At 37.8% G+C, this 25319-nt stretch overlaps 1 protein-coding gene across 2 annotated transcripts in view; it reads left to right on the top strand.

Annotated features, from left to right (window-relative positions):
* LOC130852211 (protocadherin alpha-C2) overlaps positions 1-25319 on the top strand; it is a 122038-nt gene that overhangs the window by 19187 nt on the left and 77532 nt on the right. Inside the window, exon 1 of one of the 2 annotated variants that reach the window (XM_057733049.1) lies at positions 4010-6442. The exons of the other annotated variant lie outside the window; for it this stretch is intronic. Within the exon in view, the coding sequence (XP_057589032.1) occupies positions 4010-6442 (2433 nt within the window). Of the gene's footprint in view, positions 1-4009; positions 6443-25319 lie in introns of those variants that run through there. 2 annotated transcript variants of the gene reach the window in all.

Below are 25319 nucleotides of genomic sequence, written 5' to 3'. Positions count from 1 at the left end.
CCTAATAAGCTCATGTCAGGTAGGGTGGTTGGTAGTGATTGCAAGCCTTCCTTTTCAGCCACACTTGATGAAAATTTTTTCTGCAGCTCAGAGGAAGATCTGGTGTGACTGCTTACCAAATATGTAGGAATATGAAATTTGATAAAATATATGATTAGGTAAAATATGTGATTGAATCAGTTTGGCTAGCTCTTAACACAATGACAGTCAGCAAATTTGAGTTAAAAAGTTAAGGGTAAAAGTCTAGGACTTTTTGATCTATAGCTTAATAACGTCTCAAAAAAAAGAAGTGAAGTTTAGTTTTTAATCCATCATAAGAAAAGTTATGTGATGCAGCTGTTAAAGAACCAGATGCAATTTTAGACTCTATTACTTGATGTGTAGTATTTAGAATGAAAGGGCCAGATCTCCTCTTCTTGGGTATGATTTGACCAATCTGGAGTATGACTTTAAGTTATGAGGGCTACACATTGAAGATGAAATAGAATAAGATTTTATAAAGAAGTAATTTTAGAAAAATTGGCACATGGTTATAAAAAGTAGTAAGTAAATACAGCATAGAGTGAGAGTGAAGATTCATGAAAAAGGTCTAAGACACTTTATATGAGACACTTTATATGTTATAGAGAAAAACTTGGTAGTACAAACCTGAGAAAGAAATTCTATAGTAATGTGCTATTGGTAAAGTGTTCAAGTAAAAAAAGAGACAACAATGAATGACACAGGCTATTATGAATCAAGAGTGCTTTAGCTACTTAGTTTATAGGCCCAGAGCTTAGCTGGATATTTAAGAAACAAAATTGAGTAATGCAGATCTCTACCCTCAAACAACTCCCACTCTGTTAGGCTTGATTTGAACCCTTCGTGAAGCTCTATTTGGTTAATGATGAAAATTTGCTTAATGTGATTGTGATGTCCAGTCTTTTAATTTAGTTCCCATAAGTACATAATATACTCTCAGGGAATAATGTTAAACACTAAGAAAATCTTGTTTAAAGTATAGCATCCTTTTGCTGACAGAATCTTTGGTGGGTATTCAGATTTTTCTCCTGTTTGGTTTCAAGATCTCTAATATGAACTTATGCATTATGGCTAGAAGTCTCTTGAATTTACAGATTACAGCCAAGTTTGGTGGGAGACTTTATAATAATAGTCTTTGCAATAGAGCCTAAGCAGAAATCAGAACAGTGTTTTTGCACAGAGTCCACTTAAAGTTGTCCTTGCACCTAATTAAAAGCTTGAAAATACTTGAATTAGGAGACACTATGGAAAATGCCATAAACTGGCAAAATGAAATATTAGAAAGGAAAGGTTCTGCCAAAGAGAAGCTTTGTTAATTCATGATTTTATCACTCACCTAGTTATCTTATACAAAAGAAAAATGTCTTGAGACTTTCTCATCTTCAGGATATCCAAATAATCCCAAGTATCTCCTAAATATTGCTTTCCCACAAATGCCAGTTTATATGAGCAAATATTGCTTTCCCACAAACTTCAGTTTATGTCAGTAAATATTGCTTTCCCACAAATCCCAGTTATGCCTAAAGATAGGGAGGCAGACGGTGGGACAAATTCCACTAGGCAAGTGCTATCCACTTATTCCTGAGAATAATGGAATATTATTGAAATGAAATCTTTTGAAAATAAACACCAGTGGCAGTTTAAACAGAAACAGGAGAAAAGGGAGGCCAAAAGTCTGAGAAGTGTGTGAATGTCAGGATTTTTCAAGCTGAATCTCAGTATGTGTTTTCCCTTCTCCCTGCTTCCTAATCCACATCCACATATACTATCCTCCTAAACCCAGGATAATTAGAAGCTTGACTGCAGGTGTAAAATTAAGGGGCCTTCCAAAAGTTGAGTACATCTCTCCAGGTGCATTTCCTCTGCTGCTAATGGAAAAGAGAAAAGTATACCCTTTTACCCCAAAGCAGTTAGCTTGGTTAGCAGCATTAAATTAAAATGGGAAAATGCAAATCCTAATAATCTCTGACACTGAAGTAGATAATCAGTTTTGGTTCTGAAATTCGGTATTTAATTTCTCTTAGTTATTTCACATCCTAATGAGGATTCCCCGATGATGGCCATGCTTGTGACTCTACCTCACAACATTTCAGTGGGCTGACAGGTTTCTTGCTTTAATTTTATCCAAGACTTGTTGCCAATGATTTTTTTGCTTCCCTAATTCAGAAAGACAAACTAGTCAGGGGTATTTACTATATACTTACATTGCCTTATGTGGCAGCCTGCCCTACTTCCTTGGAAGAAATAAGGAATAGGTTTGTGATGGTCAGAGGAGGAAATTGGTTCTTAGTGTCACACTGAAGTTACCAATCCCACTTTTAGTCTTAAAACCAGAAAGCTGAAGCTGCCTATCTACCCCTGCCCCCACCTCCTTTTTAATCGACAATTTACAAAATATACACTAAAGTTGAAAGAATCGTGTCATTAACCCCATGTATCCAGTATTCAGCTTCAATAATTATCAATACTTTTAGGCAGTTTTCTGACCAGGAGATAGAATATCCTGAAAGCTTCAATTCTTTATCTGTATTCAGCTTTTGTCTTTCAAATTTTGGTTCTTGAGGCTTCGGACACAGTAATTGTATTAAAAGAAGGATTTGAGTGCGGAATTTAGTGCTTAATGGTCAATCTCTTTTTCAGGTCTCCTCCCTCTCAGGAGAAGCCACTGATTGTAGGGTGCTAGGCGGAATGTGAAAGTATTGTTGTGGCCAAGAGCTGTTTTTCATAGAACAGATCATTGTCCCGATTTCCTTGCGGAAGACCAGCTAAAAACAGCTGGAGAGTGTATGCGCTTCAAGCCAGTTCTTACCCCACCTCAGTGCTGTTTTCTAAATATTTACAGAGAGCAAATTTACAGAATAGTTTCCTGGTCACACTGGAGAGTATCTCAGTACTTTCTCTCCCCTTAACTTTGCACGTCCTGTTTGGGGGTGAGCTGTCAATCTTTCTGAGTTTCTGGTGCTTGATATTGACTGTCTCGTAACCTCCTCCCTCGCCCAGAGCGTCAGGGGCGGCTTGCAAAGCACTGCCAGTGGGACCTCTTGGGGAAAGAGTACTGCTGACCCGCAAAAAGAGCGGGAGCGTAGACTCGGAATCGGGCTCGCCCACTTTTGTGTCTTGAAAAGCGAGAAACCCGGGGAACCTTCCCAATCTGCCCCTCGCTGGTCGCCTCTACTGAAATCTTGGCGACTCCCGGGATATAAAAAAGTTTAGGAGAGGCTTAAACCCGCAGCGGAGAGGCTGAGAATCCAGCACAGAATGCACTATGGCACTTGGCTTGGGGGCTCCTGTTTCCTTAAGCCTCGAAGGCGTAACGGTGCACAGCCACGGTTCCGCCTCTCAGCGCCTCCGCCCCGCGGTGCCTCTCGGAGTTCCGCCTTCTCCGCGGGCACGGTAGGGAGTCGGTGGGTGCGAGCGCCAGGGACCCGGCGCTCCGCTTTCAAACAGTCGCCGAGAGACGCCTAGCCGAGCTCAGCCCCAGTTATAAGCCATCTTCAGGTAGAGGCTGTGGACATTAAGACCACCGCGGTCTCAGGGCATTGTCCTAGGAAACGCCGTTTAGGGGAAGGTGGGTTAGTTTCTCGGAACGTCTTCCGAGCCCCGCCCTGCGCTCGCTGCCCGGGCGCGGGGCGCGATCCCAGCTGGCAGGGAACCGAAACCGCGCGGGTGAACCGCCGGCGGTTTGCCTCGTCCCTGCACCCCTAGGCGGCGCTGCGCCCCTCCGCACCGGGCCGGCTCCGCTTTCCCAGACGGCTGCCGAGCCTCCCCAGTCTAGCAAGCCTAGCTCGCAGCCGGCCGGCCACGGACAAGTCCGCTGTTCAGAAGGCCGGCTTCGGCGGTCTCCGCACCTCCCAGCAGGCAGCGGCGGCCGGACGGCCCTCGCTTTTTTTTTTTTTTTTTTTTTAAACTACGGCTCGTGCTCTCCGGGAGTCCGGAGTATGGTCCAGGGTCACCGCTGGTGGAGCGAGGACGCCGAGACGGAGGGAGGATGGTGGGCTGGAGGGTGGCTGTTCTGTGTTTGTGGGTCTCCTGCGGCTCTGCAGCGGGACAGCTCGAGTATTCGGTGTCGGAGGAAACCGAACGGGGCGTAGCCGTAGGCAATGTTGCCCAGGACTTGAGGCTGTCGGCGGCTGCTCTGTCTTTGCGGAACTTTCGCTTCCTTTCCAGGCACGGCGAGCCCTACTTCGGGGTTGATCTGGCCAGCGGAAGCTTGGTGGTCAGAGAGCCGGCCGACCGCGAACGGCTATGCGGGGCCAAAGCTGCCTGCGTCCTGACCTATGAGCTGGTGCTCGAGGACCCGCTGGAGCTGCACACGATGCACGTTCACGTCCTGGACACCAACGACAACTCGCCTCATTTCCCTGCCGGCAACGTGCAGTTGCACATTCCCGAGTTCCTGGTGCCTGGAGCCCGCTTTACTCTCCCTAATGCCCAAGATGCCGACGAGGGAAGCAACGGGGTGCTGAGCTACAGCCTGAGCCCCAGCCAGCACTTTCGCCTGGACATGGGGTCGCGGGTCGACGGCAGCGAATACCCGGAGTTGGTATTGGAGAAAGCGTTGGATCGGGAGCAGCGTGCCACCCACCAGCTGGTGCTCACCGCTCGGGATGGCGGGCTGCCGGCGCGCTCCGGAGACACAGAAGTCACCATCATCGTGGTGGACACCAACGACAATGCACCCGTATTTGAACGCTCAGTATACAGCACCAAGGTGCCAGAGACTGCGCCCAACGGCACTGTGTTATTCCGAGTTCAAGCCTCGGACCCGGATGAAGGCTCCAATGGGGAAATCCGGTACTCCTTAAGCAATAGCACGCAAGCAAAGCTGCGACACCACTTTCACGTGCACCCTAGAAATGGGGAAGTGCGGGTAGCCTCTTCACTAGGTCAGCCTGAAACGCTGTTGGAGGCGTACATCGAGGCGAGGGATAAAGGTGCTTTCAGTCTAGCCAGCACCGTCAAACTGCTGGTGGAAGTGACTGATGTGAATGATCACGCTCCCAAGGTGACCCTCCTCACTCTCTCCAGTCCAGTTTCCGAGGACGCCGCCACTGGCACAGTGATTGCTCTCCTTAGTGTAAGGGATGAGGACCTTGGTCCCAACGGTAAGGTCGTTTGTAGCATGTCCAGTGGAGGCCCTTTTAAGCTGAAGGCTTCCTTTGACAACTACTACAGCTTGCTGACTGATGGGCCGCTGGACCGGGAGCAGGTCAGTGAATACCAGATCCTGATCACCGCCTCAGATGGTGGCTCGCCCCCACTTAGCACCCGCAGGACACTGACTGTGTCAGTTGCTGATGTGAATGACAATGCACCAAGCTTTCCTCAGTCGAAGCAGGAACTTTTAGTGGCTGAAAACAATGGCCTCGGGGCCTCCTTAGGACGTGTGTTTGCCCAGGACCCAGATCTGGGGAAGAATGGCCTTGTCCTTTATGAGCTGTTGGATATTATCTCTGAAGGGCAGGCAGCCTCTAGCTGGGTGGCAGTAGATTCCTCCAGTGGGGCTATCACTGCCAAAATTTCCTTTGACTTTGAGCAGCTCAGGGGGTTTCACTTCCAAGTGGAAGCCCGGGATGGTGGCATTCCTCCCAGAAGTGCAACAGTGACTGTGAACTTGTTCGTGGTAGATAGGAACGACAATGCTCCAGTCATCTTGTTTCCCTTGCCCAGAAATGGCTCTGTCCCAGTGGAAATTGTGCCCCGCTCTGCCAGAACAGGACACTTGGTCACAAAAGTGGTAGCAGAGGATGCAGACAGTGGCTCCAATGCTTGGCTTTCCTACCACATCTTTCAGGCTTCTGACTCGAGCCTTTTCAGAATTTCAGCCAGTATGGGAGAGCTCCATACTGCTCGTTTAGTTCTTCCCACTGATGCAGTTAAACAGAGGGTGGTGGTAGTGGTTCGGGACCGTGGAGACCCATCACTTTCCACCTCTGTCACATTGGGTGTGCTGTTGAGCAACTCCGTCCCTCAGGTCCTTCCAGACTTTGAAGATGGCTGGGAAACAGGAGGGCACCTTTCTACCCAGAATCTGTATTTAGTTATTGCCCTGACCTGTATTTCCTTTTTATTTTTGGGATGCTTACTTTTCTTTGTGTGTAACAAGTTGAGCCAGAGCCTAGGCTGTTGCTCTCAGAGCTCCCGTCACTCTCTGGAGGAGCTGAGGTGCGGAAGCAAGATGGCTTCGAATCCTTGCATGACATCAGCCACAATAGACGTCACTACAGTCGAAAGACTTTCTCAGACCTATCTGTATCGGGCCTTTCTGGGACTTGGTTCTGACAATAATAGTTTGCTGTTGCGTGGGGAATACAGTGCTGCTGACCTGAGAAATCTGGCCTCTGGCATAGCACTGAATGTGCCAATATCCTGTGTTCAGATTCGGAATAGGAAAGGGGATCACGCAAACATCAATGCCATGGTAAGCAAATTTTATGGGATTTGATTCCCTTGACCAGGAAATGGCCACTAGCTATTTCTGAAGTGTTTCTTAGATGAGCCTTTGGCAACATTTAATCCATTGAATAGAACACTCCTCTTTAACATCCCCTCTACTAAGGATTCTGGGAAGATAGAGGTGTTGAAAGAGACTGTTCTTGGCCTCAAGGAGGTAAGAGTTTATTTTTGAGAAAACAAGGTAAGAATTTCAAACCTATTACAGAACAATTAAAGTAATATAGCATTAAGGTCTAAGGTGAAAAAGAATAACGCACTGAAGTTTCTGGTACAGGTAATAAACAACCTGGGGTGTCTTTAAATAATTCCTTTTAGAAATTTCTTTAAGGAATTACTTAAAGCAAATATCCCTTCATTAGAAAAGATATTTTGAGCAACAGACATGTGTAACGCATTCTGATACCTAAGGTGAGAATAAAAATTATGTAAGAGTCTTTGCATAATACAAACTTAGTATCGTGGACAATGAGACATTTACTCAAACCATTACAACACATGATTTAAAAATGATGATAACCTAAAACATGTAAATATAAATTGCAGTGGATGTTCAAAGACAGGAGAGAGAGAACATGAGAGAGCATCTAGGCAGGGAGGTGGGAATCAGAGAAGGCTTAGTGGTAGAAATGGCAGTAGAATTGGATTGTGAATGCTATACCGTTTAATACAATGTGGCATATTCTCTGGGTTATACTTTACAATGAATACAGTTTTGACAAAGTAGTATTTTTTGAGAATGATACTCCAAAACATAGCTAATAGTTCCACACAGTGTTTGTAAATACATAGAAATTATAGGCATGTCTCAAAACACCTATTTGTACAGACAGAAAGAAGATAAGATGATTGGGTATAGGACTTGACAACCTTTTATTTTGTGTTCTTATTGATGTATTTCACAAAGAAGACAGATGAGTAATTGTTATGTCAGAAACATTTGTGTTCAAAGGTGCACTTACCATTCAAAGTCCATTCAACTTGGATTTACTATTCTTATTATTTTAGAAGCCAGTATACTTAGAAATAAGTAAATACCATATTTAGGAGTAATGCATCTAATAAAAATTAAATTACTCAAGTATTTCAGTTTATCTATTTGGCATTTCAAAACTTTCTGAGTGGAGTGAGAGCAATTGCCTTAGTAACTTTACAGTATTACTTTCCACTTCTCACAGAGATCATGGATACAAGGGAAGGGTTGTGCAGAAATTAGGGAAGGGAATGAAAGGGAATGTTTTACTCTTCCGGGTAATAAGAGGGAAAATTGGATTATAAGTTATTTTCCTTCAAATAATGGCGTTAACTGCAAATAAAATAGATTTGCATCCATTATAATTCTGCATAATTAATATTCACACATGGTAATGGAATCCAATATATACTATATGATTAGTAAACACTTGCTGATGAATGAATAATTAAATTGTGACTATATGAATTGTTCAACATAGAGGAAAAAGCTTTAACTTACTTTTTTACTTTATGTGTATATATAGTTAGCAGTTTAAAGGGCCATTTTCAAATATATTATTTTCAGTGCTTTTTTTTCCCATGTGATATATAATCATGAAACAACACAACAGGGATTTTCTGGTCCTAGAGCTACCATGAAAAACCTCAATGCTGTATCCTGGGGCTAAATACAGGTCCAATTCCTGTAGATGACAAAGTGATTAGTAGGGATGCACATCATCACATTGTGAAATTTGCAATGAATGGAAATTAAAATGCAGCTAATTTTAAGGGAGAAAATTGGTGCACAAAATGTTAATATTTCAGGTATCAAAGCACAATGTATAAACTTTATTAAGAAAATTCACCATTTATTTCTTTTATTTCATTGCTTTCTGTAACAAGGAGAGCTAAGAATACCAGTAATGTACATGAAGTTTGAGAATCAGGAATTGTTTGAGAGAAACATTTTGACTAGACCACAAAGGAAACAGAAGTAAGTGATAGGAAGATCAATGCATTTGAGAGTTAGAAGGAAAAGTATCTACTTAAGAGGAAAAAATATAGTTAATAACACAGGAAATTGTCCCCTGCCATAGAATTTTTAAATTATGTGAGCGATAAAGTAACAGAGGTATACTGCTTAGACATGCAGGACTGTTGTGCCATCTCATCCAGTTGAGCAGTCGTTTTCCATCATTGTTGATATTTTGCTTTTTAGGTTGTCTATTGTCTGTTAATTTTTGAGGGCTGGATATTACTTTATATATAAAGGAAGTGTGACTTTCATAAAAACTTTTATTCATTCATAAAAACATGAATAAAATAACTTCTATAAAGCTGGAGTATTTGTAATTCAACACAGGCATTTATTATTTACTTCTTCCTATCCAAGTGCATATTAATCGAATCTTGATTCTTTAGAAAAGAGTGCTTGTCATAGTGTTCATTGAATGCCTTAAGAACAACTACAGAATTCTAGAAAAAAGGTGTTTGTTGCTTCAGTTGTATAAAACACATATCATTTGAAAAGCATGCAATTTGATAATTTTAACTGTGCCCGAGTCACACAGAATCATGTTGATGCATATGTTTATATTTTGTTCTAACTCTAAGCTCTTCTGTCTTATTTTAGTTTAGAGTGTATATCAGCAGAGTTTACAATAGTAAAAAAATCAGCTTAAGAAATTCAGGAAGAAAAAAGAGAAATTCAGGAAAACATTTTATCTGTATCTCTCCTTTGATAATATTTCACAGACATAAGCAGAATTGACCCACTGTGCAACAAATAGACAACATGTGTCTCGTCAGTTTTTTCTGTTAAGATTCTTGATAGGCAATTTAATTTTTTAGATGGTAACCCTACTTACTACTTAAAATTAATTGCATTTGCAATTTTTTCTAAGATAGGATTAATGTTGCAAAAATGTACAACAGCATACAACTGGTTTTATTAAAAATTCCACATGAAAATTATATTTTGAACATAGCAATGTTTTATTAGTATATCGTTCTTCTGGGACTAAAGCATTTTCTCTTTTGCCAGGATATATGGGGTATAAGGTATTTTCCCTTTGCAGTGTCATTTGTTAACAGAGTGGCAGAGTGTTTTTGGTATTCTGGGTGTTTTTATTTGCTAACATATATTCCCTAAGTAGACTTTCCCATAGGTTAATTGGATGTTTCCTTATGTCTATTTTAACTTTGAAGCTGATAACCACACTTTGAAAAACTTTAGAGTGCAGTAACTAAGGAAGTGTGCATGGCATATGAAATATATTTAGATTACAAAATATGTAGACAGCACAATAGTATTATTCATTGTATAATACAGAAACCTCAAGCTAGTGACAAGGAGAGAAAAAGAGCATCATAACTTGAGTAGAAAAAGGAAAAGCAGTGCTTTTGGGAGATGTATGAGTGGGACAGTTTTGATAACGTCTGATAATGTTAATGACCTATTGATTTTTGTTGCTTTCAATATTTGCAGTTAGAGGGAAACAAAAATATTCCAACGACTAAATACACTTTAGCTGGGTTGAGTTGAAGGTAGTCTAAATTACTAAGAGGTTTTTACATTGCTCAAATGCATATAATATGAATATCAGTAATAGCATTTGGCAGAACATCAAATGACTATAGGTCCCTATCTAGGATTCTGACTAAAGTATGGGAAGCAAGGAGTTTATTGGTAAGGATTATTCTTTAAAACCAGAACTTAATGATAAAGTGGTTACTCACCTTGTTCCCAATTTTAATTGATGATATGAGAATGGGTCAGGATATAAATAAACTACATGTCTCTTTTATGCTGCATTTATGAAAAAAATTAGGATAAGAATTTCCCCTTCAAGGGGATTCCCTGGTGGTCCAGCAGTTAGGACTCCATGCTCTCGCTGCTGAGGGCGTGGGTTCAATCCCTGGTCAGGGAACTAAGATCCCACAAGGCACATACTGTGGCAAAAAAAAAAAAAGACTTTCGTCCTCAAGGTATAAACACAGAGGGTCATTATATAGTCATCTGGAACTTGTCTTGGAATCTGGGAATGAATATGCAATCATGTAGTCTCCTGTGCTGCAGAGAAAGAGAAAAACCTTTCTGTACCAACCCAAATTGTTGGCTGTTCCTACAGCCATCTGGTTGCCATATACACATACACTGTTTTCATAGCTGAGCTCTATTAACATACCTCAAAAAGGTAGTCTGAATTCAGGCAGATGATGCTTATTCTTTAGAATCTAAGCAAAGATTATAGCTGTTTTGTTTAGAATCAAAATGATGTTCATACAAAATAAAAGCAACCAATTAAGACACCTTAATAGTGGGTTTTGGCATCTATATTCATCACTTGAGATTGGCATGTCATTTTTCTTTAAGGATTTGGTGTCAAGGTTATGCTGGTCTTATTAAACAAGTTAGAAGTATTTTTTTCCTCCTTTTTTTCTAATCTCAGGTCATGTTTGTTAACACTGGTGATACTTCTTTCTTAACTATTTAGTAGAATTCACTAGGGATATTCTCTGTGCCTTAAGTTTTCTTTGTGGGAAAGTTTTAAATCATGAAATCACATTTCTTTATTAATAAGAGAAATATGATGGAGCTATATGTAATGAGGTGGATAGAACTACAGTCTGTCATACAGAGTGAAGTAAGTCAGAAAGAGAAAGACAAATATTGTATGCTAACTCACATATACGGAATCTAAAAATGGTACTGATGAACTCAGTGACAAGAACAAGGACGCAGATACAGAGAATGGACTGGAGAACTCGAGGTTTGGGAGGGGACGGGGGGTGAAGGGGAAGCTGAGACGAAGCGAGAGAGTAGCACAGACATGTATATACTACCAACTGTAAAATAGAAAGTCAGTGGGAAGTTGTATAACAAAGGGAGTCCAACTCGAGGATGGAAGATGCCTTAGAGGACTGGGGTGGTGGGGGGACTCGAGGCGGGGAGAGTCAAGGAAGGGAGGGAATACGGGGATATGTGTATAAAAACAGATGATTGAACTTGGTGTACCCCCCAAAAAATAATAAATAAATAAATAAAATTTAAAAAAAAGAAATATTCATATTTTTATTATTGTTTCTATAAATTCTCTTTTTCCAGAAATATGTTAATTTTTTCTGTTTTCAGATATTTTGGCATAAAGTTTTTTCTAATCCTCTTTGTGATCTTTTTAACGTCTACAGGATCTGTAGTGATATTCTTCTTTTTAATCCTGATGTTATTGTCACCTCTCATTTTATTTCCTGGTTAGACTTGGAAGTAGCTTACTATATTAGCCTTTCCATGGACTAACAGATTTTGGGATTCTCTTTCTTATATATTTTATTTCTATTTCATTGATTTCTGCTCTTAACATTATTTACCTCATATTTTCTTTACATTCAATTTGCTATTAGATTTCTAGCTTCTTATATACCTTATTGTTTTTCAGGTTTTGTTTTTTCTAATGTATGGATTCAAAGCTGAAAAATTCCATTAAGTGTGGTATTAGCTGCTTCATGCAAATCTTTAAGAATTTTAATTGAAGTATAACATACATGAAAGTTTGTATATCATATATGTACAGCTTGCTGAATAATCCAAAGCCAACAGAATCATGTAATCACCATGGAGGTAAGGAGGTAGAAGAGCATTACTAGCACCCCAAGCCCCCCTCAGCCTCCTCTACCACTACTCCCTTCTGAAATATCACCATTATCATGAGTTCCAACATTATAAAAATAGAATCATATGGTATGATTATGTTTTTGTGTCTGGCTAATTTAATTCAATATTATACATGTGACATTCATCGGGTCTGCTGTATATTGCAATAATCCAGCCATTAAATTGCTGTATGTCGCATTTATCCATTTTTCTGTTGAGGGACATTTTTTCAAGTTTATTTTTGCTATTATGGACAATTCTACTATGAACATTTTTTTCCATGTCTTTTGGCGCACTCATGTTTGCATTTTTGTTGACTGTGTATCTAGTAGTAGAAATTACTTGGTTATACGGAATGAATATGCTCAACATTGATACTGCCAACAGTTTCCCAAATTAGTTGTTCCGAGTTACTCTCCCACCTGCAGCGCTTGAGAGTTTCAGTTACTCGACAGTCTTGAATAATTAGTATTACCAGCCTTTTACATTTTCATCATTATACTGGTGTGTACAAGTATCTCATTTTTAAAATTTAGGTTCTAGGTTTGTGGGTTTTTTCATGCAATGTGATAATTGAATACTGAACAGTCTACGAAGTGAATATTAAAATGCTTAGACCGTTCGTCCCTCTCTTCCTTTGTATACTTTTTTAAAGTCAGGTTTATTGGTTGTTTGGGAAATGTTGGTTCACTAAGTTATACAGATCTTCCAAATGTGGACACATTTTATTATGCAATAACAAAAAATAACAATTGTCAGTACCACCATCGATCTCATCAGTCTTTTAGTTTGGGAAGCTACGAGCTCACGGTGGCAGACAAAAGTTTTCCAAATTATGATTCTCACTCAAAGTCTTAAATTTTATCATTTGCAATAAATACTGTCATTTGTTTTTCCTGCAGTGACAGGCTCATTTCATTCATTTTTAAGAGAATGTCTGCTTTCCCATGTTATAAATACCCAGGTTCATCTTGTAAATTTCCTTTCTCAGCCCTGGAGTCAACCATTCTCCAAGGATCCTTCAGTTCTTTCTTGTAGGAGATGTTATTTAGAAATACAATCTGGATAATAGGTATGCTTATTCCTATAGGATTGAGTCAACATTTCTAGTTGACTAAGTATTTTCAGTTACTGAACTAAGGGATATGCATTTTTAGAAAGGTAAAATAAATCACAAGTTCATACTAATCTTCTAATTCAAGTTTAGAATTTTAAGATTTTTACTTAACTTCATCTCTTTTTTTTTGACAGCTTTATTGAGATATAATTCACATATCATAAAATTTGCCTTTTAAGCCGTATAATTCATAACCTATGCAGCCATCACAAGTATCTAATTCCAAAACATTTTCATCCCCTCCCCAAAACCCCATATCTAGCCCCCCGCCAAAAAAAATCCCATACCCATTCCCCATTCTCCCATCTCCCAGTGCCTGGCAACCACTAATCAACATTCTGTCTCTATGGATTGCCTATTCTGGATATTTTATGTAAATAGGCTCATACAATATGTGGCCTTTCATGACTGGCTTCTTTCACTAAGTATATGTTTTCAAGGCCCATACATGTTGTAGCATGTACATTAATTTCTTTAAATTAATTTTTATTGGAGTATGGTTCCTTTAAAATGTGTTAGTTCCACAGCACAGTGAATCAGTTATATTCATCACTCTTGTATCTCCTTTCTCTCACAACAAAATCCCAGTGTTCATTTATATCAACATAATTACTAATTTATCACCACACACTACTCAAAGAACACACTTAGAAAACAATACCAGCACTACACCAACAATGTGATCAGAATAACAGTTTAATATTTTTGCCATTCTTTTCATTTGTAGGGTATATTTTACTAGGCTTGCACAAATTACTGTGTTTTAAAGTATCTTGGAATAGTTCTTCTCTGTGTAGTTAAGCCACCAACTACATAGAGTTAGGTTCATTTTTTTCATGTTGCTTTCACTGTTAGGGCTTGCTTTTTAAAATTAAATGTTTTTGAACCACCTTTATTCAGTTCCACCTCTCCCCCATCCCCATCTCTGGTAACCACAAATCTGATCTCTTTTTCTATGAGTTTGTTTTTGAAGTATAATTGACCTATACAGCACTATATTATTTCCTCGTGCACAACAATAGTGACTCAATATTTATATATGTTATGATCACCATAATAAGTCTAGTTACCATTTGTCACCATACAAAGATATTAAACTATTATTGACTACCTTTCCCACACTGTATATTTCATACCTGTGACTCATGTATTCTGTAACTGAAAGTTTACACCTCTTAATTTCCCTTACCTAGTTCACTCATCCCCCACCCCCTCCCTTCTGGCAACTGCCTGTTTGTTCTCTGTATCTATGACTCTATTTCTGTTTTGTTTATTCATTTTTTTTTGTTTTTTAGATTCCAAATATAAGTGGAATCATGCAGTATTTGCCATTGTCTGACTTATTTCACTTAGCATAATAACCTTAAGGTCCATCTGGGTTGTCACAAATGGCAGGATTTCATTCTTTTCTGTGGTTAATATTCCATTGTATATGTGGAATATTCCATTTTTTATACATATATATGTATAAATATATATATATATAATATGTGTATATATATATATCACATCTTCTTCATTCATCTATTGGCAGACACTGTATCTTGGCTATTAATAGTGATTAATGCTACAGTGAACATAGGGGTGCATATATCTTTTCAAATTAGTGTTTCATTTTCTTTGGAAAAATACCCAGAAGTGGAATTGCTGGATTGTATGATAGTTCTATTTTTAATCTTTTGAAGAAACATCATACTATTTTCCATAGTGGCTGCACCAATTTATATTCCTATGAAGAGTGCATGAGGGTTCCCTTTGCTCCACATCCTTGCCAAAACTTCTTTCTTATAGTTGTCTTTTTAATAATAGCCATTCTGACAGGTGTGAAGTGATGTTTCAGTGTGGTTTTTTTTTTTTCCAGTGTGGTTTTGATTTGCATTTCCCTGATGATTAGTGATGTTGAGCATCTTTTTATGTGTCTGTTGGCCATCTGTATGTCTTCTTTGGAAAAATGTCTATTCAGATCCTCTGCCCATTTTTAAATCATGTTGTTTGCTTTTTTGATGTTGAGTTATATGAGTTCTCTGTATATTTTGGATATTAAACCCTTATTGGATATACCATTTGCAAATATCTTCTCCTATTCAGTAGGTGGCTTTTTCATTTTGTTGGTAAATTCCTTTGCTGTGCAAAGCATTTTTAGTTTGATATAGTCCCATTTGATTATTTTTGCTTTATTTGTTTTAGGTTGTACATCTTATTTGCACATAATTGTTCATAGTAATCTCTCATGATACTTTGTATTTCTGTGGTGTCAGTTGTCACTTTTCCTTTCCATTTCTGATTTTATTTATTTGGGTCCTCTCTCCTTTTTTCTTGGTGAGTCCAGATAAAGGTTTATCAATTTTGTTTATCTTTTCAAAGAACCAGCTCTTAGTTTCATTGATCTTTTCTATTTTTTTAGTCTCTATTTCATTTATTTCTTCTCTGGTCTTCATGATTTCTTTCCTTCTGCTAACTTTGGGTTTTGTTTGTTATTCTTTTTCTAATTCCTCTAGGTGTTGGTTTATGTTGTTTATTTGAGATTTTTCTTGTTTCCTGTGGTAGGCTTGTATGTCTGTAAAATTCCCTTTTAGAACTGCCTTTGCTGTGTCCCGTATATTTTGGATCATTGTGTTTCTGTTTTCATTTGTCACCAGATATTTTTTGATTTTCTCTTTTATTTCTTCAGTGACCCATTAGTTGTTTAGTATTGTTTAGACTCCACATGTTTGCAGGGGTGGGGGGAGTTGCAGTTTTTCCCTTATACTTGATTTCTAGTCTTATAGTGCTGTGGTTGGAAAAGATGCTTGATATGATTTCAGTCTTCTAAAATTTATTGGGACTTGCTTTGTGGCCTAGCATGTGATCTGTCCTGGATAATGTTCCATATGCACTTGAAAAGGATGTGTTTTCTGTTGTTTTTGCCTGGAATGTTCTATATGTCTATTAAGTCCATCTGGCCTAATGTATCATTTGAGACTCATGTTTCCCTATTGATTTTCTGTCTGGATGATCTGTTCATTGATGTATGCGGCCTGTTAAAGTCCTCTTCTATTGTTGTATTACTGTGAATTTCTTTCATTACATTTGTTAATATTTGCTTTATATCTTTAGATGCTCCTATGTTGGGTGCATATATATTTATAATTGTTACATCTTCTTGTAGATTGATCACTTTATTATTATGTAATGTCCCTCTTTGCCTGTTATTATAGTCTTTCTGTTAAAGTCTATTTTGTCTAATATAAGTATTGCTATGCCAGCTTTCTTTTTGTTTCCATTTACATGGAATATCTTTTTCTACCCCCTCACTTTCGGTCTGTGCATAACTTTCATTAGATATTTGATATTTTGATGCTATTTTAAATGCTGTTTTATTAATTAATTAATTAATTGGCTGTGTTGGGTCTTTGTTGCTGCACACAGGCTTTCTCTAGTTGCAGAGAGTGGGGGCTACTTTTTATTGTGGTGCACAGGGTTCTCATTGTAGTGGCTTCTCTTGTTGTGGAGTACAGGCTCTAGGCATGCAGGCTTCAGTAGTTGCAGCATGTGGGCTCAATAGTTGTGGCCTATAGGCTCTAGAGTGTGGGTTCAGTAGTTGTGGCACATAGGCTTGGTTGCTCTGTGGCATGTGGGATCTTCCCGGACCAGGGCTCAAACGCGTGTCCCCTGCATTGGCAGGTGGATTCTTAACCACTGTGCCACCAGGGAAGCCCTTAAGTGCTATTTTATTTATTTTATTTTTTAATATAAATTTATTTATTTAATTTATTGGCTGCATTGGGTCTTCATTGCTGTGCATGGGCTTTCTCTAGTTGCTGAAAGCGGGGGCTACTCTTACTGTGGTGCATGGGCTCCTCATTGTAGTGGCTTCTCGTTGCGGAGCACGGGCTCTAGGCACATGGGCTTCAGTAGTTGTAGCACATGGGCTCAATAGTTGTGGCTCACAGGCTCTAGAGCACAGGCTTGGTAGTTGTGGCACATGGGCTTAATTGCTCCAAGGCATGTGGGATCTTCCCAGAGCAGGGCACAAACCTGTGTCCCCTGCATTGGCAGATGGATTCTTAACCACTGCACCACCTAGGAAGTCCCTTAAATGCTATTTTAAAACTTTCATTTTATAATTAGTTTTTTTTTGCAAGTATATAAATATAAAACTGATTTTTTAAATTAATTTTATATTCATTGTCCTTGCTAAATTTATTTTAAAATCTCACATTTTATATTATTTTATATTTTCTGCATATATTATCATGCCCTCTCCAAATAATGTTAGTTTTACTTATTTATTTTTACTATCTTATCATATAGTTTTCTTGTTTTATGATGTTATTGAATTGAAGTGATGATAATGGGTAGTCTTTATTCCTGACCTCAGAAAGTTTTTAATATTTAATGTAATATACATTGTTTGACTTTTTTTCAGGGATTTTTAAAAAAACATTATTATGGGGGCTTCCCTGTTGGTATAGTGGTTAAGAGTCCACCTGCCAATGCAGGGGACATGGGTTCGATCCCTGCCCCAGGAAGATACATGTCGCGGAGCAACTAAGCCCATGAGCCACAACTATTGAGCCTGTGCTCTAGGGCCTGTGAGCCACAACTTTTGAGCCCATGTGCTGCAACTACTGAAGCCCATGTGCCTAGAGTCCGTGCTCTACAACAGGAGAAGCCACCACAATGAGGAGACTGTGCACCACAATGAAGATTGGCCCCAACTCACCACAACTAGAGAGACCCGTGTGCAGCAACAGAAGACCCTACACAGCCAATAAAAAATAAACAAAAAACAAAAAACGTTTTTGTGGTTTATTTATCTATTTATTTTTTGGCTATGTTGGGTCTTCGTTGCTGTATGTGGGCTTTCTCTACTTGCAGCAAGCAGAGGCTACTCTTTGTTGTGATGCACGGGCTTCTCATTGTGGTGGTTTCTCTTGTTGCAGAGCACAGGCTCTAGGTGCTTGGGCTTTAGTAGTTGTGGCACATGGGCTCAGTAGTTGTGGCTCAAAGGTTCTAGAGCATAGGCTCAGTAGTTGTGGAGCACAGGCTTAGTAGGTCCACGGCATATGGGATCTTTCCAGACTAGGGAATGAAGTCGTGTCCCCTGCATTGTCAGGCGGATTCTTAACCACTGCACCACCATGGAAGTCCCTCAGAGATTTTAAAAATCAGATTAAGGAAGTTTCCTTCCCTTTCCAACATACTAAGAGGTTGGTTTTTTTTTTCTTTTCTGAATCATGAATGAATGTTAAATTTATCACGTTTTTCTGTTTATTGAGGTGATCTATGATTTTCATCCTTTTGTATTCAAATCATGAATTATATTGGTTGGTTTAACAGCAATAAAACAATCTTGCATTCTTAGAATAAATTTAGGTTTGTTGTGATGTATTATCCTTCTTTACATCACTAGATTTAGTTTCCTAACATTTTGCTTAGAATTTTAAAAATCTGTGTTTATGATAGAAATCAACTAATAATTTTCCATTCTTATAATGTTTTTGTCAGAGTTTGGTATCAAGAGTATGCTGGCCTCATACAGTAAGTTGAGAAGTATTCCCCTTTTTTCAGTTCCTTGGAAAGTTTGTATATGTAAATCAGTGTTTTTTTCTCCCATAAACATTTGGAAGAATTCAGAATGAAGCCTTATTGGACTAGAGTTCTCTTCATGAAAATGTTTTTAATTATAAATCAATATCTTTTATAGGTATGAAACTATGCAGATGTTTTGTTTCTAGTTGTAACAATTTGCTTAATTGTGTTTTCCAATAAATTTGTGCATTTAATCACAGTCTATAATGTATGGGCTTAAAGTTGTTCATAATATTTCTTATTATTTTAATGTTGTAGGAACTGTATGATGTTTCTTTTTGCATTCCTAGTGTGGTATTTCTTATTTCTCTTTTTTTTTTGATAAATTTTGTCATAGATTTATTGGTTTTATTAGTTTTTTCAATGAGCCATCTTTTGACTGCCAGAAAATAAAAAAAAAATATTACATTAAATGAGCAATAACAAGACTAACAACTGAGATCTCAAGAAAAAAAATGGAAGACAGAAAACAATGAAATGATATCTTCAAGGGCTTTAAAAAATCTGAAAACTAGAACTTTATATCTAGCAAAAATATCCTTCAAAAAAAGAAGTAACTAAAAATATTTTCAAACAAAACGAAATTGAGGAAATGTATCCCAATCAGATCTGCAGTGAGGGAAATGGTAAGTGATTTCTTTAGTTGTATGGAAAATATTCCCAGAAGCATAGAAATATAGGAAGAAAGGAAGGAAAAAAAGAAGGAAGGAAGGAGAAAAAGAAGGAAGCAGAGGAGGCAAATATTTACTGAATAAAACAACAATAATACATTTAAAATATAAAAAGAACTGAAATATATGAGGACAATAATAAAAATATGGAGAGAGGTAGATATAATTAAAAGATTCTAAGGCCATTGCATTGTCCTGGAAGTGGTAAAAGTAAAAAATTATATTAACTTTAATAAGTCAAGGATGAATGTTGTATCTTTTAAGATAATCCATTTAAGATAGTAAAAAAAAGTAACTGGTAAGTTAATAGTGGGGAGAAAATAGGATAAAAACATACTTCATTTGTCTAAAAGAAGGCAAGAAAGGGGGAAAAGGACAAATTAGATAAGATAAATAATTACAAATAGATGATATTTTAAAATCCAGGTATATCAGTAATTACATTAAATATAAACAGCCTATAAACGCTGCAATTAACAAATATGGTCAGACTGGTTAGAAATTAAACACCATATATCACTTATTAGAGACACACTTATAAAAGGAATAAAGAAAAGTTGGAAGTAAAAGGATGGAAAGAGACATACCATGTAAACACTTATCAAAAGGAAACTGTAGCTAGCTGTACAAATATCACTTATAGTGGACCTTAAGGCAAGAAGCTTTATAAATAGGGACATTAGGTAATAATAAAAGGGTCAATCCACAAAGATGATAAAACAATCATAAACTAATGCATTGATAACATTATCTTTAAGTACCTTAAGCAAAAATGGTTAAACTCCAAGGAGAAATGGAGAAATTCATAATCAGAATGGGAAATTTTAACATACTTTGTTCAGAAATGGAACGAGGAGACAAAATCAAGAAGGATACAGAGAATTTGAATAATAGGGATAACAAATGTGTGTGTGTGTGTATAAAATTACCCAACAACTGCAGAATGAAAACATTAAAATCTTTAAAATGCACATGAGCACATGGTGCATTTATGGAAATTAAACATAGTCTGGGCCATAAAGGAAACCTCAGTAAGTCCATGACAGGTTTTCATACATAATCTTTTTTATTGAGCATTCAATGTATTTCTAATTTCCTTTGTGATTTCTTCTTTGACTCATTGGTTATTTAGAAGCATGTTTTTCTTTTCTTGACTTTTTTTTTTTTTTGCCACACCATACAGCATGAGGGACCTTAGTTTCCTGACCAGGGATCAAACTCATGCCCCCTGCAGTGGAAGTGTGGAGTCTTAACCACTGGACTGCCAAGGAAGTCCCTAGAAGTATTTTTTTTTGTATTTTTTTTATTTATTTGCTGGCTGTGTTGGGTCTTCATTGCTGCACACGGGCTTTCTCCAGTTGCTGCAAGCGGGGGCTACTCTTCATTGTGGTGTGCAGGCTCCTCATTGTAGTGCGCAGGCTCCTCATTGTAGTGGCTTCTCTTGTTGTGGAGCATGGGCCCTAGGCGTGTGGGCTTCAATAGATGCAGCACATGGGCTCAGTAGTTGTGGCTCACGGGCTCTAGAGCACAGGCTCAATAGTTGTGGCGCACGGGCTTAGTTGCTCCGTGGCATGTGGAATCTTCCCAGGGCAGGGCTTGAACCCGTGTCCCCTGCATTGGCAGGTGGATTCTTAACCACTGCGCCACCTAGGAAGTCCTAGAAGTATTTTTTTTCAATCTCCAAACACACAGAGATATTCTACACATAGAAATAATCTATAATCTTTTAGTTGTAGATTTCTATTTACATCCCACTGTTGTCAAATCATATCTAGTGTGATTTTAATTCTTTGATATTTGTTGAAATTTGCTTTGCAGCCCATCATATAGTCATTTTTTTGGGAAACATTTTATTTGTTGAAGTATAATACACATATAGAAAAGTGCACATATCATAAATGTACAGCTAGATAAATGTATACAAATTGAACACATCTATGTAATTAGCACACAGATCTAGACACAGAACATTGTAAGCACTCCAGAAACTCCAATCACAGTCCTTCCAAAGGTAACCATTATTCTGACTTCTAACAACCTTGATTTGTTTTGCTGTTTTTGCACTTCATATATATGGAATTACCTGGTATATACTCTTTTGTTTTACTATCTTTGGCTAAACATGATTATTTGTGAGATTCATCCATGTTATTGTATATAGCTGTGTATCATTGATTCTTATGTAGTATTTCAGGGTGTAAATGGTCAATTTTTTAAAATGTTGATGAAGGTCTATGTTCATGAAGGTCTATGTTCATGAAAGAGTAGTATTCTGAAATTGCCTGCAGTAGTGCTCTATATATGTCTGTTAAGTCTTTTGCTAATTGTGTTGTTCAGATATTCTATATTCTTATTTATTTATTTATTGGCTACATTGGGTCTTCGTTGTGGTGCACAGGCTTCTCGTTGTGGTGGTTCTCTTGTTGTGGAGCACAGGCTCTGGGTGCACGGCCTTCAGTGGTTGTGTCACAGGGGCTCTAGAGCACAGGCTCAGTAGTTGTGGCACACAGGCTTAGTTGCTCCACAGCATGTGAAATCTTCCCAGACCAGGGATCAAACCTGTGTTCCCTGCATTGGCAGGTGGATTCTTAACTACTGTGCCACCAGGGATGTCCTATATTCTTTTTAATTCTTTTTATTTGCTTATTTTATGTGACTAAAAAGTTATGTTACAGTGTCCCACTATGAATGGTGAATTGTTTATTTTTTAAATTTTTTACTTCATATATTTTGAGGCTTTTTATTTTATTTAGATACTTAACCAAGTTTAAATCTGTAATATTTTCCTGTTAATTGGAACTTCCAACATTATGAAATAACTCTCTTTATCTCTACTTCTGCTGGTGATGAACTATTTTAGTTTTTGTTTGCCTAAAATGTCATTCTTTTTTTTTTTTTTTAATTTTCTGGCCACACCATGCGGTATGTGGGATCGTTAGTTCCCTGATCAGAGATCAAACATGCGCCTGCTGCAGTGGAAGCACAGAGTCTTAACCACTGGACCACCAGGGAGGTCCCTATAGTGTCATCCTTGATAGATATTTTTCCTTGGGTATAGAATTCTAGGTTGGCATTTACTTCATTTTGGCACATTAAAGTTATCACTTATTTTCTGTCTTCCACTGTTGTTTCATTGTGCTGTTTTATGAGTAATTTTTATTATTTTTCTTTCAGTTTTATTAATTTTGTCTTCTTTTGTGTCTAATACGCTATTAGAAGTGTCCCTTGAGTTTTTTATTTTAGTTATTATATTTTTCATTTAAAAATTCTAATTATTATTGTTCAAATCTGCTAGGACACTTTATTTTTTCTTCTCTGAAAATATTTTCAAGCTTGCTTTTTATTTCTTTAAATATATTAAATCTTTGATATTTCTAGAGTCTACAGTCTGAAAGTACATACTGCTGTGTACTGCTTGTAGTGGCTTTTGATCACAGCTTCATATTTCCTTTTGTGCCAGATTTCCCCTGACTTGTGATGGTCATTACCCTGAAAATAATATTTGTTGGGATATCCTGAGATCTTGGATGAAAGTGCCTTCAGGATAGATTTTTATTTACATCTTCCAGTGTCTAAAAACTAATGGTTGTAAATTACTTTAAGTTCAAGCATTGAGGGTCTTTGGAGACTTACACTCTATGTCTAAAATAGAGTCTATTTCAGGATATCCCAGCTGAAAATCTGTGGAATATCCTGTATCCAACCACAACTTTTTTTTAAAATTTATTATTTATTTATGATTTTTTTTTTAATTTTTGGCTGCATTGGGTCTTTGTTGCTGTGCACAGGTCTTCTCTAGTTGTGGTGAGCAGGGGCTACTCTTTGTTGAGGTGCTCAGGTTTCTCACTGCAGTGGCTTCTCTTGTTGCAGAGCATGGGCTCTAGCGCGCAGGCTTCAGTAGTTGTGGTGCGTGGGCTCAGTAGTTGTGGTGCGTGGGCTCAGTAGTTGTGGCTCATGGGCTCTAGAGGGCAGATCTCAGTAGTGGTGGTGCAAAAGCTTAGTTGCTCTATGGCATGTGGAATCTTCACGGCCCAGGGATCGAACCGTGTCTCCTGCATTGGCAGGCAGATTCTCAACCACAACTCTGTAAGACTTTTTTCCTTTCCTGTTTTCCTTCTGTTCTGGTTGGCTCCAAGTCACACTCCCCAGCAGTTCTCTGGGCTGGAAGGTGGATAGGTTTAGCTTTGTTATACCATCACCTGGAGAGTATAGTACTTGGGGTTCCAGATTACTGTAGTTTGGAGATTCTGTAAGAATCCTCAGCTTGTGTACATTCTGGTCCTTTATTTCTGCCTTCTTCATCCCACAAATTATCTGAATTTATGTCCAGGTTTGTCTTGGCAGATGCTTTCAGAACAAAAAGCAAGTTCAAAATTCTGCTTATTTCTCTGGGTTTAAGTTTCCTCCAAAATTTGTCTTAGCAGCTCCTCATTATCTTATCAGGTTTTCAGTGCTTTTAAGATAATTGTTTTAATATTTTATCTAGAATATTTACTTGCTTTCAGTAAGATGGCTGCTCTGAATAATTTAGGCTGCCATTACCTGAGATGCCCTATCATACAGTTTTATCACCAGCAGACCAGCATCTAAGTAGTATTAAAATGCTTTATAGGGGGATTTAAATCTTTTATTATTAATTTTGGAAAGAAAGTAACTTGTGCATTAGATCTACTATGAAATACTTAGTAACTGAACCAAGAGAGCACATGCTTTCACTTAGAACATTCAGACAATAACCCATAAGGTAAAAGAATCTGAAAAAGAATACATATATATATATATATATATATATATATACACATACACATAGATATGTATATATATGTATACATATACACACATATACATATCTCTGTGTGTGTGTGTGTATAGCTAAATCACTGTGCTGTATACCTGACACTAACATGGCATTGCAAATCAACTATATTTCAATAAAAAAAAGCGAACAGAAAAACATTCAGATAATCAGGCTTTATTAGAGGTGGTATTTGTAGCTTTACTTGACATACAACAATTTCTATGTTTCTTTATTCTAGTCACTCAATTTGACATGCTTTTTTTGAGCCTGAGACACTCAAAAGTGGAGACAGATAAGATATAATCCATAACAATGAAAGATATCTCAACAATAAACAGGTAAACCGTCAATTATAATACAGACAGATTAGAGCTACAATGAAACAAATGTGCGCTGCCGAGGAAGCACAGAGAGAAAGCAACTAACTCAGTATGGAGGGTGGGCATAGGCAGGGAAATCTTCCCATGTAAGATATCTCTGTAGCAGAAGATTAATGGATGATTTGGGAAGCAGGGAGGTAGCATGGAGAATGAGTATTTCAGGCAGAGCAAAAACCATAAAGACCTGGGGGAATGAGAAAGCATAAGAGAAGCTGAAAATAGTTTTATTTGGCCAGAGTATGCTGTACATGTGTAAGCAAGGAAGAAGTTGAGGCTTCTGAGGATCTTATCTAGAATCAGATAAGATCCTTCAATGCAATGCTTAGAATTTTAGATTTTTATCATGAGGAAATAGGTAACCAGTTAGGTTGAAAAAAAGATTTAAAAATAACCTTTCTATTAAATAGTACCACATAATCATCATAGATGTTTTAGGAAAAGAAATCATCTGTAATCCCAAAACCTACATACAGTCACAATTATATGTTTACAGCTCTTTTAAAAAAACATGTTCCAGGCATATTTTTAAAATAGTTGAAATAATATATAAATATATGGTGTTTTATTATATAAGTAATCTTTATTATAGAATATAGGAAAGTATATACATTTTTAAATTATTTTGTTTCTATTGAGATATAGTTGATATACAGTATTATATGTTTCACGTGAACAGCATAGTGATTCACAATTT

The sequence above is a fragment of the Hippopotamus amphibius genome, chromosome 1, assembly GCF_030028045.1.
Source record: "Hippopotamus amphibius kiboko isolate mHipAmp2 chromosome 1, mHipAmp2.hap2, whole genome shotgun sequence".
NCBI lineage: Eukaryota > Metazoa > Chordata > Mammalia > Artiodactyla > Hippopotamidae > Hippopotamus > Hippopotamus amphibius.
This window is presented reverse-complemented; position numbering and strand designations above follow the sequence as displayed.